Source organism: Rhinatrema bivittatum, chromosome 5 (genome assembly GCF_901001135.1).
Source record: "Rhinatrema bivittatum chromosome 5, aRhiBiv1.1, whole genome shotgun sequence".
NCBI classification, from domain to species: domain Eukaryota; kingdom Metazoa; phylum Chordata; class Amphibia; order Gymnophiona; family Rhinatrematidae; genus Rhinatrema; species Rhinatrema bivittatum.
Window position 1 is genome coordinate 239,726,449 of NC_042619.1, and position 13,360 is coordinate 239,739,808.

General features: G+C 44.0%; 1 protein-coding gene across 2 annotated transcripts in view; it reads right to left on the reverse strand.

The window, feature by feature from the left end:
* The window catches only part of IFNAR2 (interferon alpha and beta receptor subunit 2), a 42,835-nt gene extending 33,611 nt beyond the window's left edge, over positions 1-9,224 (reverse strand). Inside the window, exons 1-3 of one of the 2 annotated variants that reach the window (XM_029603567.1) lie at positions 9,090-9,224; positions 8,634-8,729; positions 1,690-1,819 (exon numbers count right to left, since the gene is read on the reverse strand). In XM_029603567.1, the coding sequence (XP_029459427.1) occupies positions 1,690-1,819; positions 8,634-8,727 (224 nt within the window). In that variant the 5' untranslated portion in view covers positions 8,728-8,729; positions 9,090-9,224. Of the gene's footprint in view, positions 1-1,689; positions 1,820-8,633; positions 8,733-9,089 lie in introns of both variants that reach the window. The other variant, XM_029603568.1, reaches the window with a different exon arrangement.
* Positions 9,225-13,360: the final 4,136 nt, after the last annotated feature.

Below are 13,360 nucleotides of genomic sequence, written 5' to 3' on the forward strand. Positions count from 1 at the left end.
CTCCGTGCCTGTAGATTTACGCATTTACTTTCAAAAAAAACAAAAGTATGCACATAAATAAAATAAAATAAATAGTCACCATCCCCATCCCCCCTCAGAACCCCTCTTTGTAGTACAGCCTCCCCAGGGTAATTTTTAATAGACCATTTACACACATAAAACTGGGGTTTATGCACAAATACTTCAGTAAATGACCCCCTAAATATTTAAGGCAATTTGTGCCCTTGCCAAAGAGCTCCTGCTCCTGAGCAAAGAGCAAGAATTAGGCACAAGTCAATTAAGAACTGATCTGTGCAAGAATTCTTCTATATATTCAATGTCTTTTTAAAGGGGAGGGGGGGGGGGGGGGGAGGAAACAACCCTACTAAGCTCCGTGTAAAAATTGCACAAAAAAAAAAAAAAAAGGTCCTTAGAATCCTCTTCCGAGATCCACTGGAGGTTGGCCCTTCAGGCTGGTATTTAGTACTGACGGGAGTGCCCAACGTGCACATTGCTGCATTTTAAAAGTGCACGTGGTTGTGTCGTCATTTATCCACAGGGACCTTCATTTTTACTTTTTATTTTATTTTTTCCTGGACATTTCAATTTTTTTTTTTTTTATTATTTCACAGATTTATGCGTCACCTATGCCAGGGCATATTTGTTATAAACAAAAAAATTAAACCAAAACAAAACACATCAGTAGGAAAAATGACACTTGCACTGAATTTTTTTTTGGTGTGTTACAACAAAGTCATTTTTCCCCACAGATTGTTTTGTTATAAGATTGAAATTCCCAGGAAACATAAAATAAAACCTGAAAGTGAAGTGTCCTTATTTATCCAACAAGCTTTTCTTTTTAAATTGTATTTTTGTGAAACTGTTTGTTTTAGTTCAGCAAGACAAACATGGGGATAGTTTTTGCAGACACACTATGGTGATTGGTTGATGCAACTTTTAATTTTTCAATTGCTGTATAATCAATTTGACTTTCATGGATTATTGGATGAGAAATGAACCTGTGATGGAGACAGCTTTGGTAACGGAATAAACATTGATCCTAAGCCCACGTTTTCAAGGCATCAGTCTGTATTTCCAGGCACTTTTAGGACTGGTCACTGAAGCATCGTTACATTTTTGTATTAATAATGAATTAACTCTTCAGTCATGCTGGCGAAGCACATCAGAAACCCACCTCTGGGGTGGATGGCCTGGGAGCACACATTTGACACCTTAAGCTTTGCATATTTTAATCTTTTAAGTTTTTGTTTTTATGTAATTATGAACGTACTGCTATAAACCACGATGAACTTTTGGATTAGGTGATACATAACATTTTTGTAATAAATACTTTCTTCATTACTGTCAAATTAAGTTGGGACAAATAAGGCACAGGGAGATAATGTATCCAAAGTCATACAGAATCAGTGGCCGAGTGGAGACTAAAACAGAGGGACAGCAAAAAAAAAAAAAAAAAAAGGATTTGCCTAAGGCTATAAAGAGTCAATGATATGAAGGATATGAATGTGCATCCCAGAAGTTCTGACTCACTTCAATGTCTTAACCACTGGATCATCCTAAATTCAGAGAGATAACATTTCAAGAATACAGAAAAAGCAGCTCCCAATTTTCAAAGCAACAGAGGGAAGAAGGCAGCCAAGAAACAAACAGGTTAATCTTTTGAGGACTGTAGATACAAATTTCACACACCTCAACTCGAAATACTGCACTCTGTAATATGCTGGAATGGTGGTCTGGCTCCCAGCCTCCCAGGTGAGGATGTGGCAGAAATTCTCAGATATCAGCTTGATGTGGCTATGTGCTGCCAGCACATGTGATGCTAGAAAAGAGAAAAACTGTTAACATGATGCATGGCCACACATTAGAAAGAAAAATGAAAGGAGGATAGCCCTTGATATTACCAAATAAAGGTCTACCCCCATAAAACTGAACATCTCCCAACATTGTTCTGTGTGAGTGGGCAGACCATCTTTCTGCTTTAACAAGACTGCCGGGAAAGCAAATTCCCCAGGGCTCAGCTTCAGCATAATATTTGGTCTGGGGTGCTGAGTCAAACAGCCATATTGGTCCTGTGGAAAACTGGAGTCTTTAAAGGCTGTAATACCTTTAATTGGCAAGGTCAAAAAACTGGAAGTGTTAAAACATATTGGTACAGTAGTCACACAGAACAATCCAGTCTAAATGTAGAACTTCAATTGCAAATCTGTTGTAGGCTGAAAATGAATACTTAATCCAAAAGTATAAAAAGATCTTGGTATTAAACTTCAATAAAGTATTTGAAAAAATGTTTTGTAGGACAGTCAATGTTTGACAATGTATATTGAACATATCATACACTGTATAACTCAAGGTCTACTTTTATGTAATTTTTATATATAATTTGTAGAATGCATGTAAAAACCTTTTCCTCATCATTCATAAGCCATCGTTCATAAATTCAAAAAAAACTGTGATGACACACCAATGTCATTATCTCAATATGTATACACTTGTAGACAAACCCTCCCCAGAAGTGTTCTCTCTCTCTCCCTCTCCAAAATGGGATTTGCGATATCACTCCCTCTCCCCTCAACAGGATTTGCGATATCATGCACAGCTATCGCAGGCATAATGCCAGGAAAAAAAGATGTCGTTATTTCCGGCGTTAAATCCTGCGATAGCGTGCGATAAGGTAACACACGCAATGTTAAGCACTCTTCATTTTCATAAACTCCTCCCACTTGACTAAATTTTTAAAATTTGCGTATGCATCTCGCAATGCGATATACTTATCGCATGCGTTAGGGCACTATCGTGGTTTGATAAATGATCCTGTTGGTGAGCAATTGAGATTCATCAATGGAGAAAGGCATAAAGAAGAGCAGCTCACCTGCTGAGCAAAGTTTGGGAAGACAAGGTATGGAGAAATGACAGAGGAGAGGTAATGAGGCACTGAAGAGTGAATGCATCTGTGGGTGAGAACAAGCAGCTTGGATTTTATGAGGAAACAGATGGGGAGCGAGTATAGTGAGGAAGATAAGTGGTGCTGCTGAAATTTGAGGAGACTGCAATGGAAAGATCATTCAGTGGCAGACCTGCGAGGAACAGGCTGCAGAAATTGAAGCGGGAAGTGATGAGAAAGCAGGCAAGGGGATCTGATAGTATGCACAGAAGAGAAGGAGCTGATCTGGAAATCCTCTTTGATTTGAAAACATTTGTAATTCAAAAAATGTCATTCAACTGAGCAAAATCAGGAAGGCAACGAATCCCACAGCATGCCATCCCATACAGCCCTAATGCCTGTCCTTCACCACCACTCCCCCCCCCCCTTCCCCCCAATAAAAAAAAAATGTCTGTAGTCTCCGTGCAGGCAGTTAGATGTGTAACAGAAGAGAAACTTTTTTTTTCTGACAGTGCGTGTGTGCATAGGACACAATAACCAAATAAAGCAGGAAAAAGCATGTTTTAACTGGGGATTGCTAGGTTTTTCTCTCTGGGGGTCATGATGCGAAACAAAGAGCACTCCCATATCACTGTCTAACTGTTTTTAGAGCAGAGATACTCGGCATGTGATTCTCTAATATGCACACTTCAAATATCACAGAATCAAAAGCAAGTTTACTTAGGGATGTAAAACTATTTAGAAAAAAACTTAGGTGTCAGGGAAACTGGTTTTCCTTATGAGTTTTTGCTCCATTTTTTGGATTTTGTTGTTTTCTTCTTTATTTTGCTTGGGGTTTTTTGATTTTATCCTGTTTTGATTTTTTGCTCTTTGGGAGGTTTTTTTTACTCCTCTTGCTTTTGACTTTCTTTGTATCCTTTGGCTTCTTTCCCCTTACTTTCCCTTCTTCCAGCCGCTCTCCCCTTCTTTTCTTTCATCCTTTCCCCCAACTTCTTCCCTTCTTCTAGCTGCTCTTCCCACCCTCCTCTCTACTTCAGTACAGCCTAGTGGCAGAGATAAGCCCTGGGCAGGCCCTGCCCGCATCTCTTCTTTCCAAGCCCTGCCACGGTGGCAGTGGTGGTGTTCTCTCTCCCTAGGTCCAGCTCAGCCACAGTGGTGGTGGCACTGTCTCTCTCTCTCTCTCGGCCCAGCAGTTGCCAGGTGCCAATTCTTAGGTCACTGGGAGTTTTAACAGCTATGATTTTACTCAGAGAACATTTTATGCACAAAACTAAAGATGGCTTGTTATCCAGCAAGGTAGAAAAGGTCTGTCTGGACACTGAATAATTTTTAAACTCAAGAAGGTATATGAGTAGGGTGACCATGTAGCTCCATGTTCAGGAGGACAAGTTTAGCCAGTTTTGGTATTACCTTATTTTATCTATTTATTTGTTTGTTTTTCTATACTGACATTCAAAATTTCACATCGGTTTACACATAACAGAATTGTCTCTAAGTAAACTTATGAAGACAGAATACAGTAAAACAGGTAAACATACTAAATATAAAATTAAAAATATAAAATTAAAATCAATAATAAATTAAAAAAAAACAAACCTATATAAACAAGGGAACCTATTATTCTACAATATTATGTGTACCTAAAAAAAAAAAAAAAGGAAATTGTAGAATGGCTGCTGTTAAAAAATTAACTTTGTGAGAGGAAAGCTTTCAAAAAAAAAGCCAAGTTTTAAGGCTTTTTCTGAATGAAGATGTAGAGGAGTCAGTTCTTAAAGAAGATGGTAGGGAGTTCCATATATGAGGACCTATTATAGAAGCGGCTCGAATCCTAGTGGATGCTCGGTGAACTTCTTTGTGGGAAGGAATTGACAGTAAACCCGTGTCTGATGAACGGAGGTTTCTAGTAGATTACACTGATAAAGGGGTTTTTGTAACCAAGTGGAGTAATCATTATATAATGCTTTATGGATAAGCATAATAACCTTGTATTGTGACCTAACTGAAATAGGAAGCCAATGTAAATGATTGAGAACTGGTATAATATGATCAAATTTTCAGGGAGACTGAGTTTCCTACTACAGCTCCCTGCTTACAAAAGGGGTAAAAACCAGGACTGGCTCAGTTTGTCCCCCTGAACATGGAGCATGAACCAGCTGCCTCACGGAGGGCTCCTTGATACTACTGGGGGTCATCTTATGCCAGCTGCAAGAGAGCAGCCAGGGGTGACCGCCCCCTTTGTGGAGGGAGGAGGGCAGGCGCCTCTCTCCTTTGTGGGCCCACTGGAAGATTCTATCGATGTTGCAGCACAAAATGAATGCTTCCAGCAGCAGGGAAATTTCTTCAAGAGGATCCCTACTGACAAAGGGGTACAGAATACTTTACATGTACAATAAAACATAAAACAAACACAGCACAAATATATCACACACCAAGACGGATGGTAAAGAAACCGTGGAGTTGAAGGCCAGAAGGTTGGTGGTGAGGAGGTCGGAAGTATGAGGTAGTATTTTTGCTTCCTAGAGTGACCAAGGGGATGCTGCTGGCTAAGGAGGGTAAGCTCAGTGGAAGAGCCAAAGTCTTCACTGTATGATGCAATGTCAGTATGTCAATGGTCAGTACGGCTTCTGTCGGGAGAGAACATTCCAGAACCTGGGAATGAAGGATGAGAAGGCACGTGTTTATGGATCTGGGCTAGCCTGGCGTCTTTAGGGGGCAGAGAGTGCACCTGTTTTGATCTTAGTCTGCGGGAGGGTTCGTAAGGAGACCAGCAATACTTCAGATAAGCTGAGCTCTGGTTGTTCAGTGGCTTGAAGACAAAGCAGAGGGCTTTGAATTGAGCTGGCAGGGGACTGTCAGTGCAGGTTCTGGAAGACTGGGCTAATGTGGTCTCTACGGCCGCAATCAGATAACACCCGTGCTGCAGAATTCTGCACTAACATTTTAGGGATTTTTGTGGGATACCTACATACAGCATGCTGCAGTAATTTAGCCAAGAATGGCCACGTGGGGGGGGGGGGGGGGGGAGTGACGTCATCCCTGCAAAATGGTCGCTTAAGGCTCTAGCTCACCTCACCCTTTTTACAATCCTTTCCAAATTTGCGCCATCGATGTGAATTGATCGATCTGAGGAGTAACTTGGGATTGCTAAAGCACGCAGGATGACATCTAGGAAGAAATCCATTGATTTAAAGACATTCTTGTACGAAGCCGGGGGTTCGCGTTTTGCGAGAGTCTATGGAAACGGGAGAAGAAAGAATGGCAGGCGGCGGGGAGCCGACAACACAAGTCGGTGAAGGATTAGAGGAGGCTGATAAGTCGAGGCCAGTAGTGGAACCTACCAAAGATGATTTTTGGCTGTGGTTCCAAGAAATACAAAAGGACATAAAATCTATTAAAACTGACATGTACACGGCATTGGCGGAGTTCTGTACAGAGATGGGAGAATATGGCCACCGCATGGAGGACATGGAAAACATTGTGGAAGACCAGGTTTTGGAAGCCTCCCACATTAAAACAGAACTTACTGCTCTGCAAAACACAAATGAAGAGATCATGCTGAAATTGTAGGATCTGGAAAATAGATCATGCCATACCTGACCCGGCCGGGAACACCACACAGCCTCTAATTGAAGTATAATACAAAAATCTACGGTTTCCCATTAATACCTTCTTCCAAGCTTTCCAAATGGTGATGGAGGTAGCAGTACATTTATTTATTTATTTATTTATTTATTTATTTATTTAACAATTTTTATATACCGGCATTCGTAGGACACATCATGTTGGTTCACAATTAACTGAGAAAGGAAATTACAATGAACGAGGATAGAGAGAGTCAACGATATTACAATGAACTAGGAACTAGGATAGAGAGAGTCAACGAGCAGGGATACAGCTTTGAAAAACGAACTGGATGATGATTATCCATGTTAAGAGTAGGTATGCAACAGGATGTTAAGGATGCATTTACACTTAAGAAATTAACATATGAACTTATTTACAAAATTAAAATTAAATGCAGGGGCAGGGAGAAGGGGAGAGGGGGAGCGAGGGGGGGAAAGGAGAGGAGGGGGTAGGGGTATAGGACATGGGGATAGTACATGGGGAAACACAATCCTCAACTAATCTTTTCAACCCCCCTGTCCAGAAGATCTGTCGTATCCTGATGCCATAGGCGATATCATTCTCTATTTGTACCCATTGTTTAATGTTCATGTGATTATGAAAGTCTATAATAGCCTTCAACTGAGATGGCCAATGTAACTCCAATATTTAAAGAGGGTTGCAAGCATGATCCGGGAAATTGTTGACTGGCGAGTCTGACCAGTATCAGGAAAATTCATAGAAACTATTCTAAAGAATAAAATCACAAAACATATAGAAAGGCATGGTTTAATGGGACAAAGCTATCATGGATCTACACAAGGGAAATCTTGCCTCACCCAGCTGCTACATTTTTTTGAAAGGGTTAATAAACATGTGAATAATAGTGAGCCTGTTTAGTGTATTTTGATTTTCAGAAGGCATTTCACAAGGTACCCCATAAGAGATGTCCAAGAGTCACGGGATAGTAGGCAATAGGGATGTGAATCGTTTTTTGACGATTTAAAAAAATCGTCAGATATTTTTTAAATCATCAAAAATCGTTAAGAGTCGCGATACAATAGAAATTTCCCCGATTTATCGTGAAAAATTGTAAATCGGGGGAGGGCAGGGAAAACCGGCACACCAAAACAACCCCTAAACCCACCCGACCCTATAAAACTAATCCCTTACCTTCCCCCACCCTCCCGAACCTCCCCAGAACTTTTTACGAGTACCTGGTGGTTCAGTGGGGGCACGGGGATCGATCTCCTGCTCTCGGTCCAGCGGCGCCATTTTGGCTGCCACTCAAAAATGGCGCAGATGGCCCGATAAAAAAAACACCCACCCGACCCTTTAAAAATGACCCCTTAGCTTCCCCCACCCTCCCGATCCCCCCAAAACATTTTAAAATTACCTGGTGGTCTAGTGGTGGTCCCGGGAGCGATCTCCAGTTCTCAGGCCATCGGCTGCCACTCATAAAGATGGCGCCGATGGCCCTTTGCCCTTACTATATGACAGGGTATCCGTGCCATTGGCCGGCCCCTGTCACATGGTAGGAGCACTGGCTGGCCGGCGCCATCTTTAAAGATGGCCGCCGCCGTCTTTAAAGATGGCCGTTAAGACGATCGGGCACACGATTCACATCCTTAGTAGGCAATGACCTATTGTGGATTGTAAATTGGTTAAAAGATAGGAAACAGAGTGTAGGAATAGTCAGCGGAATAGGTAAATTTAAATCTATTTACCCTTTCAAAAAATACAACTAGGGGGCACTCCATGCAGTTTGTAAATAGCACATTTAAAACAAGTCAGAGAAAATTCTTTCACTCAATGCATAATTAAGTTCTGGACTTCATTATCAAAGGATGTGGTTAAGGCAGTTAGCATAATTGGGTATAAAAGAGATTTGGACAAGTTCCTGGAGGAGACGTCCAAAACTGTTATTAACCAAACAGACTTAAGAAATAGCCATTATTTATCACTGCACAATAGCAGAATGGGATCTATTTACTTTTTGGGATCTTGTGACCTACATTGGCCACTACTGGAGGCAGAATGATGCTGGGCTTGATGGACCCTCGCTTTGACCCAGTATGGGAATTATGCTCTAACCTCCTGTTATGCTACCTCCTCTCTAACGTGAATAAAAATCCAAACGGGTACTTACCGAGTGCAACAAACTGACAAAGGTGCAAAAGACTTCGTGCTGTTATTCCTGCCCCAAAGCGCATCTTACAAACTGGCAGGCATTTTATTTTCATAACTGCTAAGAGAAAGAAGGGTCATCGTTAAGTGCGGCAGGGCTACAGGCTCCTTTGCACGCTAGGGAACGAGTCCCTTCTACTGTCCTCAACAGGAGGAGATGGTAGGATGGAGCGGGAGTAGCTTCCTCCCCAAACTTAGCCGGAGGCTGTCGCTACAACAGAATTGTGCCAATAAAACCCAGAAAAGCTGGTGTTTATAATTCCGCCAGCGGAGCAGACGGTGCCCAGGCTCTGCGCCGGTGAAGGAGAAGCTCTAGCCCGCACGCAGCGGGGGGGGGGGGGGGCTCCCGCCGGAGGCACGATCTACGGGCCCGAGCCTCGCTCTGCACCGCTTCTTTCCACGCATTTGTGGTACAAACCTTCTGCCAGGAGCGATGGCAGATTTCCGCCCGGCCGGATTCCCTGCGGGTATCGGGGCTTTACTTTTACGTAATCTATACAAATGAAAGCGAAAGCGCAGGTTTCTCTCTCCCCGCCCGTACGCCGAGGGAGGGCAGCGTTGGCTCCCTACCAGCAGCGCACGGCGGAGGAGGGAGACCCAGGGGCCGCACGCGCCTCTCCCTGCGCCGCATATACTCGAGGGGCGAACCCGCTCGCTCAGCCAAGACGCCTGCCACTTCCTGCGCCAGCGGAACCAGCGCTGCGGGGAGGAAGCAGAACAGAGAAGCCAGGCTTGGCCTAGCCTGGCCTGCCCACTAGGGGAGAGGGAGGTCGTAGCTGGTACGCGGTATACATTTGGAAAGATTGTCGTCTTCTACTACTTTGCAAGGTGATTTCAGCTTTCTATGCTTTTATCGCAACTGCAATTCAATTTCATGTAACAACAAGATTAGAAAAGTATAAACCTTCCCGAAGGTGTTCTTTATAGTGATTGTGTAATACGCCGTCCTCCCCCCCTCCCCAGTCTTCGGTCATTTCTCCCCTTCCATGCTTTATTCCCCCCAAAGTATCTATCACCCCTTTCAGAGCCAGGCAATGTGGTGCCTATGACCAAGTGAAAAACTGTGCCCGGCCCCTCACCCATTACCCAAAACACAACACCTGGAGTTGGGAGAATGTTCATTGTTTGGACAGCAATGCCCATGGCACATGCAAGGCACCCTAAGAAAACCTTACAGCCTTGCATTCCTCAACCCATCACACCCTCCTCACACGCAATTAAAAGTTAAGCATTTATAATATATTTTACATGAAAAAGAACAATCAAAGCCGTCTTCTCAGGTAAAAATATCACTTACAATATGCATATTAAATTTACATGCGCTGCTGTGGTGCACTGCCAACCAGAAATTCCTACAAAAAGCAAAAGACTCTTGGAACTCATATGGTATTATTTATTTTTATTTATTTATTTATTTATTTTTTCTATACCGGTGTTTGATCTGGAATATCACATCGGTTTACAGTGCAACTAGGGTTCTAAGAAAACAAATGCATCTTATTTTACATTGTAACTTCATAATATTTCTAACATATTTCAAATGAAAATGGGGGCAACAATATATCCTGCAAGATGTCTTACATTCTAGCAACATAGTATATGGTAACTTAAATATTTCTTACATTATATTTTAAATGAAAGATAGAGGGAAACAGTATATCTTGCAAGGTGCCATGATATCAGAAAATGTACTTTTGCAGGAAATGCAGTACAGATTTCTCTGGTTGAGCTATATTACGCCTAAACGCGCACATCAAATGAAATTTGCACAAACGCCTCAATGTCTCAAGTGTGCAGATGCGGATAGTAATTACTTTCATTGTTTTTGGGAGTGCACAATAATCTCCAAATTTTGGAAGCAGGTGTGTCATGCTTGCTCAAACGTTTTGCAAAAATCTATACCACCTGACCCCAATCTATGGCTTTTTGGACTGGATGATTCACCCCACACAAAAATCTCACTTCCAGAACACCTATTTTTATTAAGGGCTGGCCTAGTAGGGAAACAAGTTATTCTCACTAACTGGCTAAACAATGGTCCCCCAAATTACGACCACTGGTTTAAAAAAAATGGTACGCCTATGCTCTATGGAGTATGCTGTTCTCACACTGGAGACACCAAAAAAGTCTGTACGTACCACTTTAATTTGGAATGCTTTTACAAAATATCTAGCCTCTCGTGTTGGAAACTACAGAGACCCATGGATTTTGGACAAGGCTCCGCACACCTGAGAGAAGACACCACACGACCCCCCCACCAGAGGACATCTGCTCTCATAAAAAGGCTTTAGGAGGATCTGTCAATACGGACCCTAAACTATTATATTAAGAATTTCAAGACATATTGGATAAGGATGGTTGGAAAAAAAAAGGGGGGGGGGGAGGGGGAAATTAGTTCTGTGTATTATGGATATGTAACAGTTATGTTTGTAACCATTAAACTCCTAATAAAAACAGTTTAAAAAAAAAAAAAAGAACTCACAATTGCTATATATGAAATGGCTTCTAGAGTAGAAGAGAGTCTGTATAAGATTCTAGGAACATGGGCCCTCGTGGAGCGAGTACCGGTTCCTATCTGTAATCTTGCCAATGTAACTCTTGATCTCTGTACCTGTGATAACGTCTTGGACGGAAGGGAGTCTTCAGCGCAATAGGAATGTAGGCCCTCATGGAGCGAGTACCGATTCCTATGTAATAGAACTCACTCTGTGTTCACGTCCGTGATCGCTTCCAGGCAATGAGGAGTCTTCCGAGTGTTCTGGCAATCTGAAATCAAGAAGAGAGAGCGGAGCCCCCGTGGAGCGGGTACTCCTGGTAAGTTTGAAAAGGCCGAGCAGTGGGGATGGGATCCCCTGCTGACTCGGATCGTTGGTGCAAGTATCGTGGACTGCCGAAGCAAGTCCCATTGGAGTTCCTTGCTAACTCGTTAGAGGTTAGCAAACAAAAACCCTTTAAAGTGCAGATAGATGACGTCACTACGGGGGAATGCCCCCGAGGTTCGCACCCTTGCGTCATCAAGACCATGGCGGATCCGTAGCGTCGGGCCAACCCAGGGGAACCGGGACCATGAGGCGGAGAGAAGCCGCGGCTGCAACTGTCCATCACAGCCAAAGGGAGTTGCATCCCGAGTAGAGAGGGTGGAGCGAGGGGCGAGAGGAGGCACGAACACAACAACTGGTAAGCATGCTTTTACAGCGGAGGGCTCTTTTTTTTTCAGTTGCCCTCTGCTGTATGGGTGTGCCTGTGTGTGTATTTCCCTTCTGGTGAGCGCAACAGGTTGTGCGCCACAGCCACAGTACTGACCTAGGAGTGCACGCCTGATCGAACCCTAAGGGGAGTAGACACTGGGAGGGTAGTGTCGGGAGTCCTCTCCTCCCGCAGAAGAGGAATGTGTCTTTCGACCCTCTCCCATATCACAAACCCCTTTTGTGGAGAAGCCCCTGAGGCTCCATCCCTGGCATGTTTATCTCTGAAGCAGAGCCTCGATTCTTTGAATTGGTGCATCTCCTGGGAGGCCAGGGCTGGGGAACAGCAGCGGCGATCGTTGGACCGGTTTTGATGGGGCTCCTCTGTGGTGGCCTACCCCATCTGAGGTAGCTGCCAGTGATGGATTGGTCACTTCTGAACCTCAGCGATCAGTGATTGTAACTCAACTCTCAATTGGAGAGTTGAAATTTTTGGGGGGGGGGGATCGGGAGGTCCCGATTCCCATTACTGCTCTCCCTTCAGGAAGGGGAGATTTGACTGGGTTCCAGGGCAACACTTATGGGTTCCCTTCTGGATGCCCAATTGTACACCCCTACAAGGGGTGTCCCTCGTACTCTGTCCCCATGGCTTAGGGAGTTGGGGGGGACGAGGAACCCCGCAACAGAGGTGCTGCTCTTTGGTTGCAGTGGCTTGCAAGCTATACTGCCCCATTGTAGGGATAACCCTGTCTGCGGACAGGGAAGTCCTGGTTCATGCAACGATTGTTCCATTACTGGACTGCGTGCTTCCTTGGGGGAAGTATTTGCAATCTGAGGTATTAATACCTAAGCCAAGTGCTTGGCAATCTGTTCCAAGATCGCCCTGGCCCTGCCTTGGTACCCTCAGGGTTTCCAGGCCGGTGAAGAAATCCTGGCTCCCCGGCTTCCTGTCTCTTAGTGGAGTGTTTCTGGATTTCTTCTCTGGGGAATTCGCTCTCAGTTTCAGCGGTTCCAAGCAGGCTGAGGGCTCTATCTTGGTGGGTTACTCCCTACTGGAATCGTCAGTGAGTTATTCGCTTGTGGTTGGGATATACAATCTAGCAACTTGTGCCTACTCTGGCAGTCCAGCGGTCTGCCTCCTGTGTTCTCGCTCTCTCTGATTTCCAGTTGAAATGTCAGGGGAGGGGAGGAAAAGCTAAGGCATTCCTGGTATATCTTAGTGTATTCCTGCAGGGAAAGATACACCACGTTTTCCCAATATTTTCGCCAGGCTCTGGCCAATACTGCCCTTTCATTTTCTCACTTCACTAGGTTGCCCAAAGTGCATTCCTGCTCATCTGACTGATCCCATAGACAGGATGGATAGCCCTGGCCTGGACAGGGTGCAGTGTGGATGAGCTTTGGGCCTAACCTCTTTCCCTGCTCGGGAGTTGGGCTAGCATCTGATCCAGGGGTTGCCGTTCATCCCCTGAAACTCTTGAGACTGTCCTTCGAGGTCAGCTAG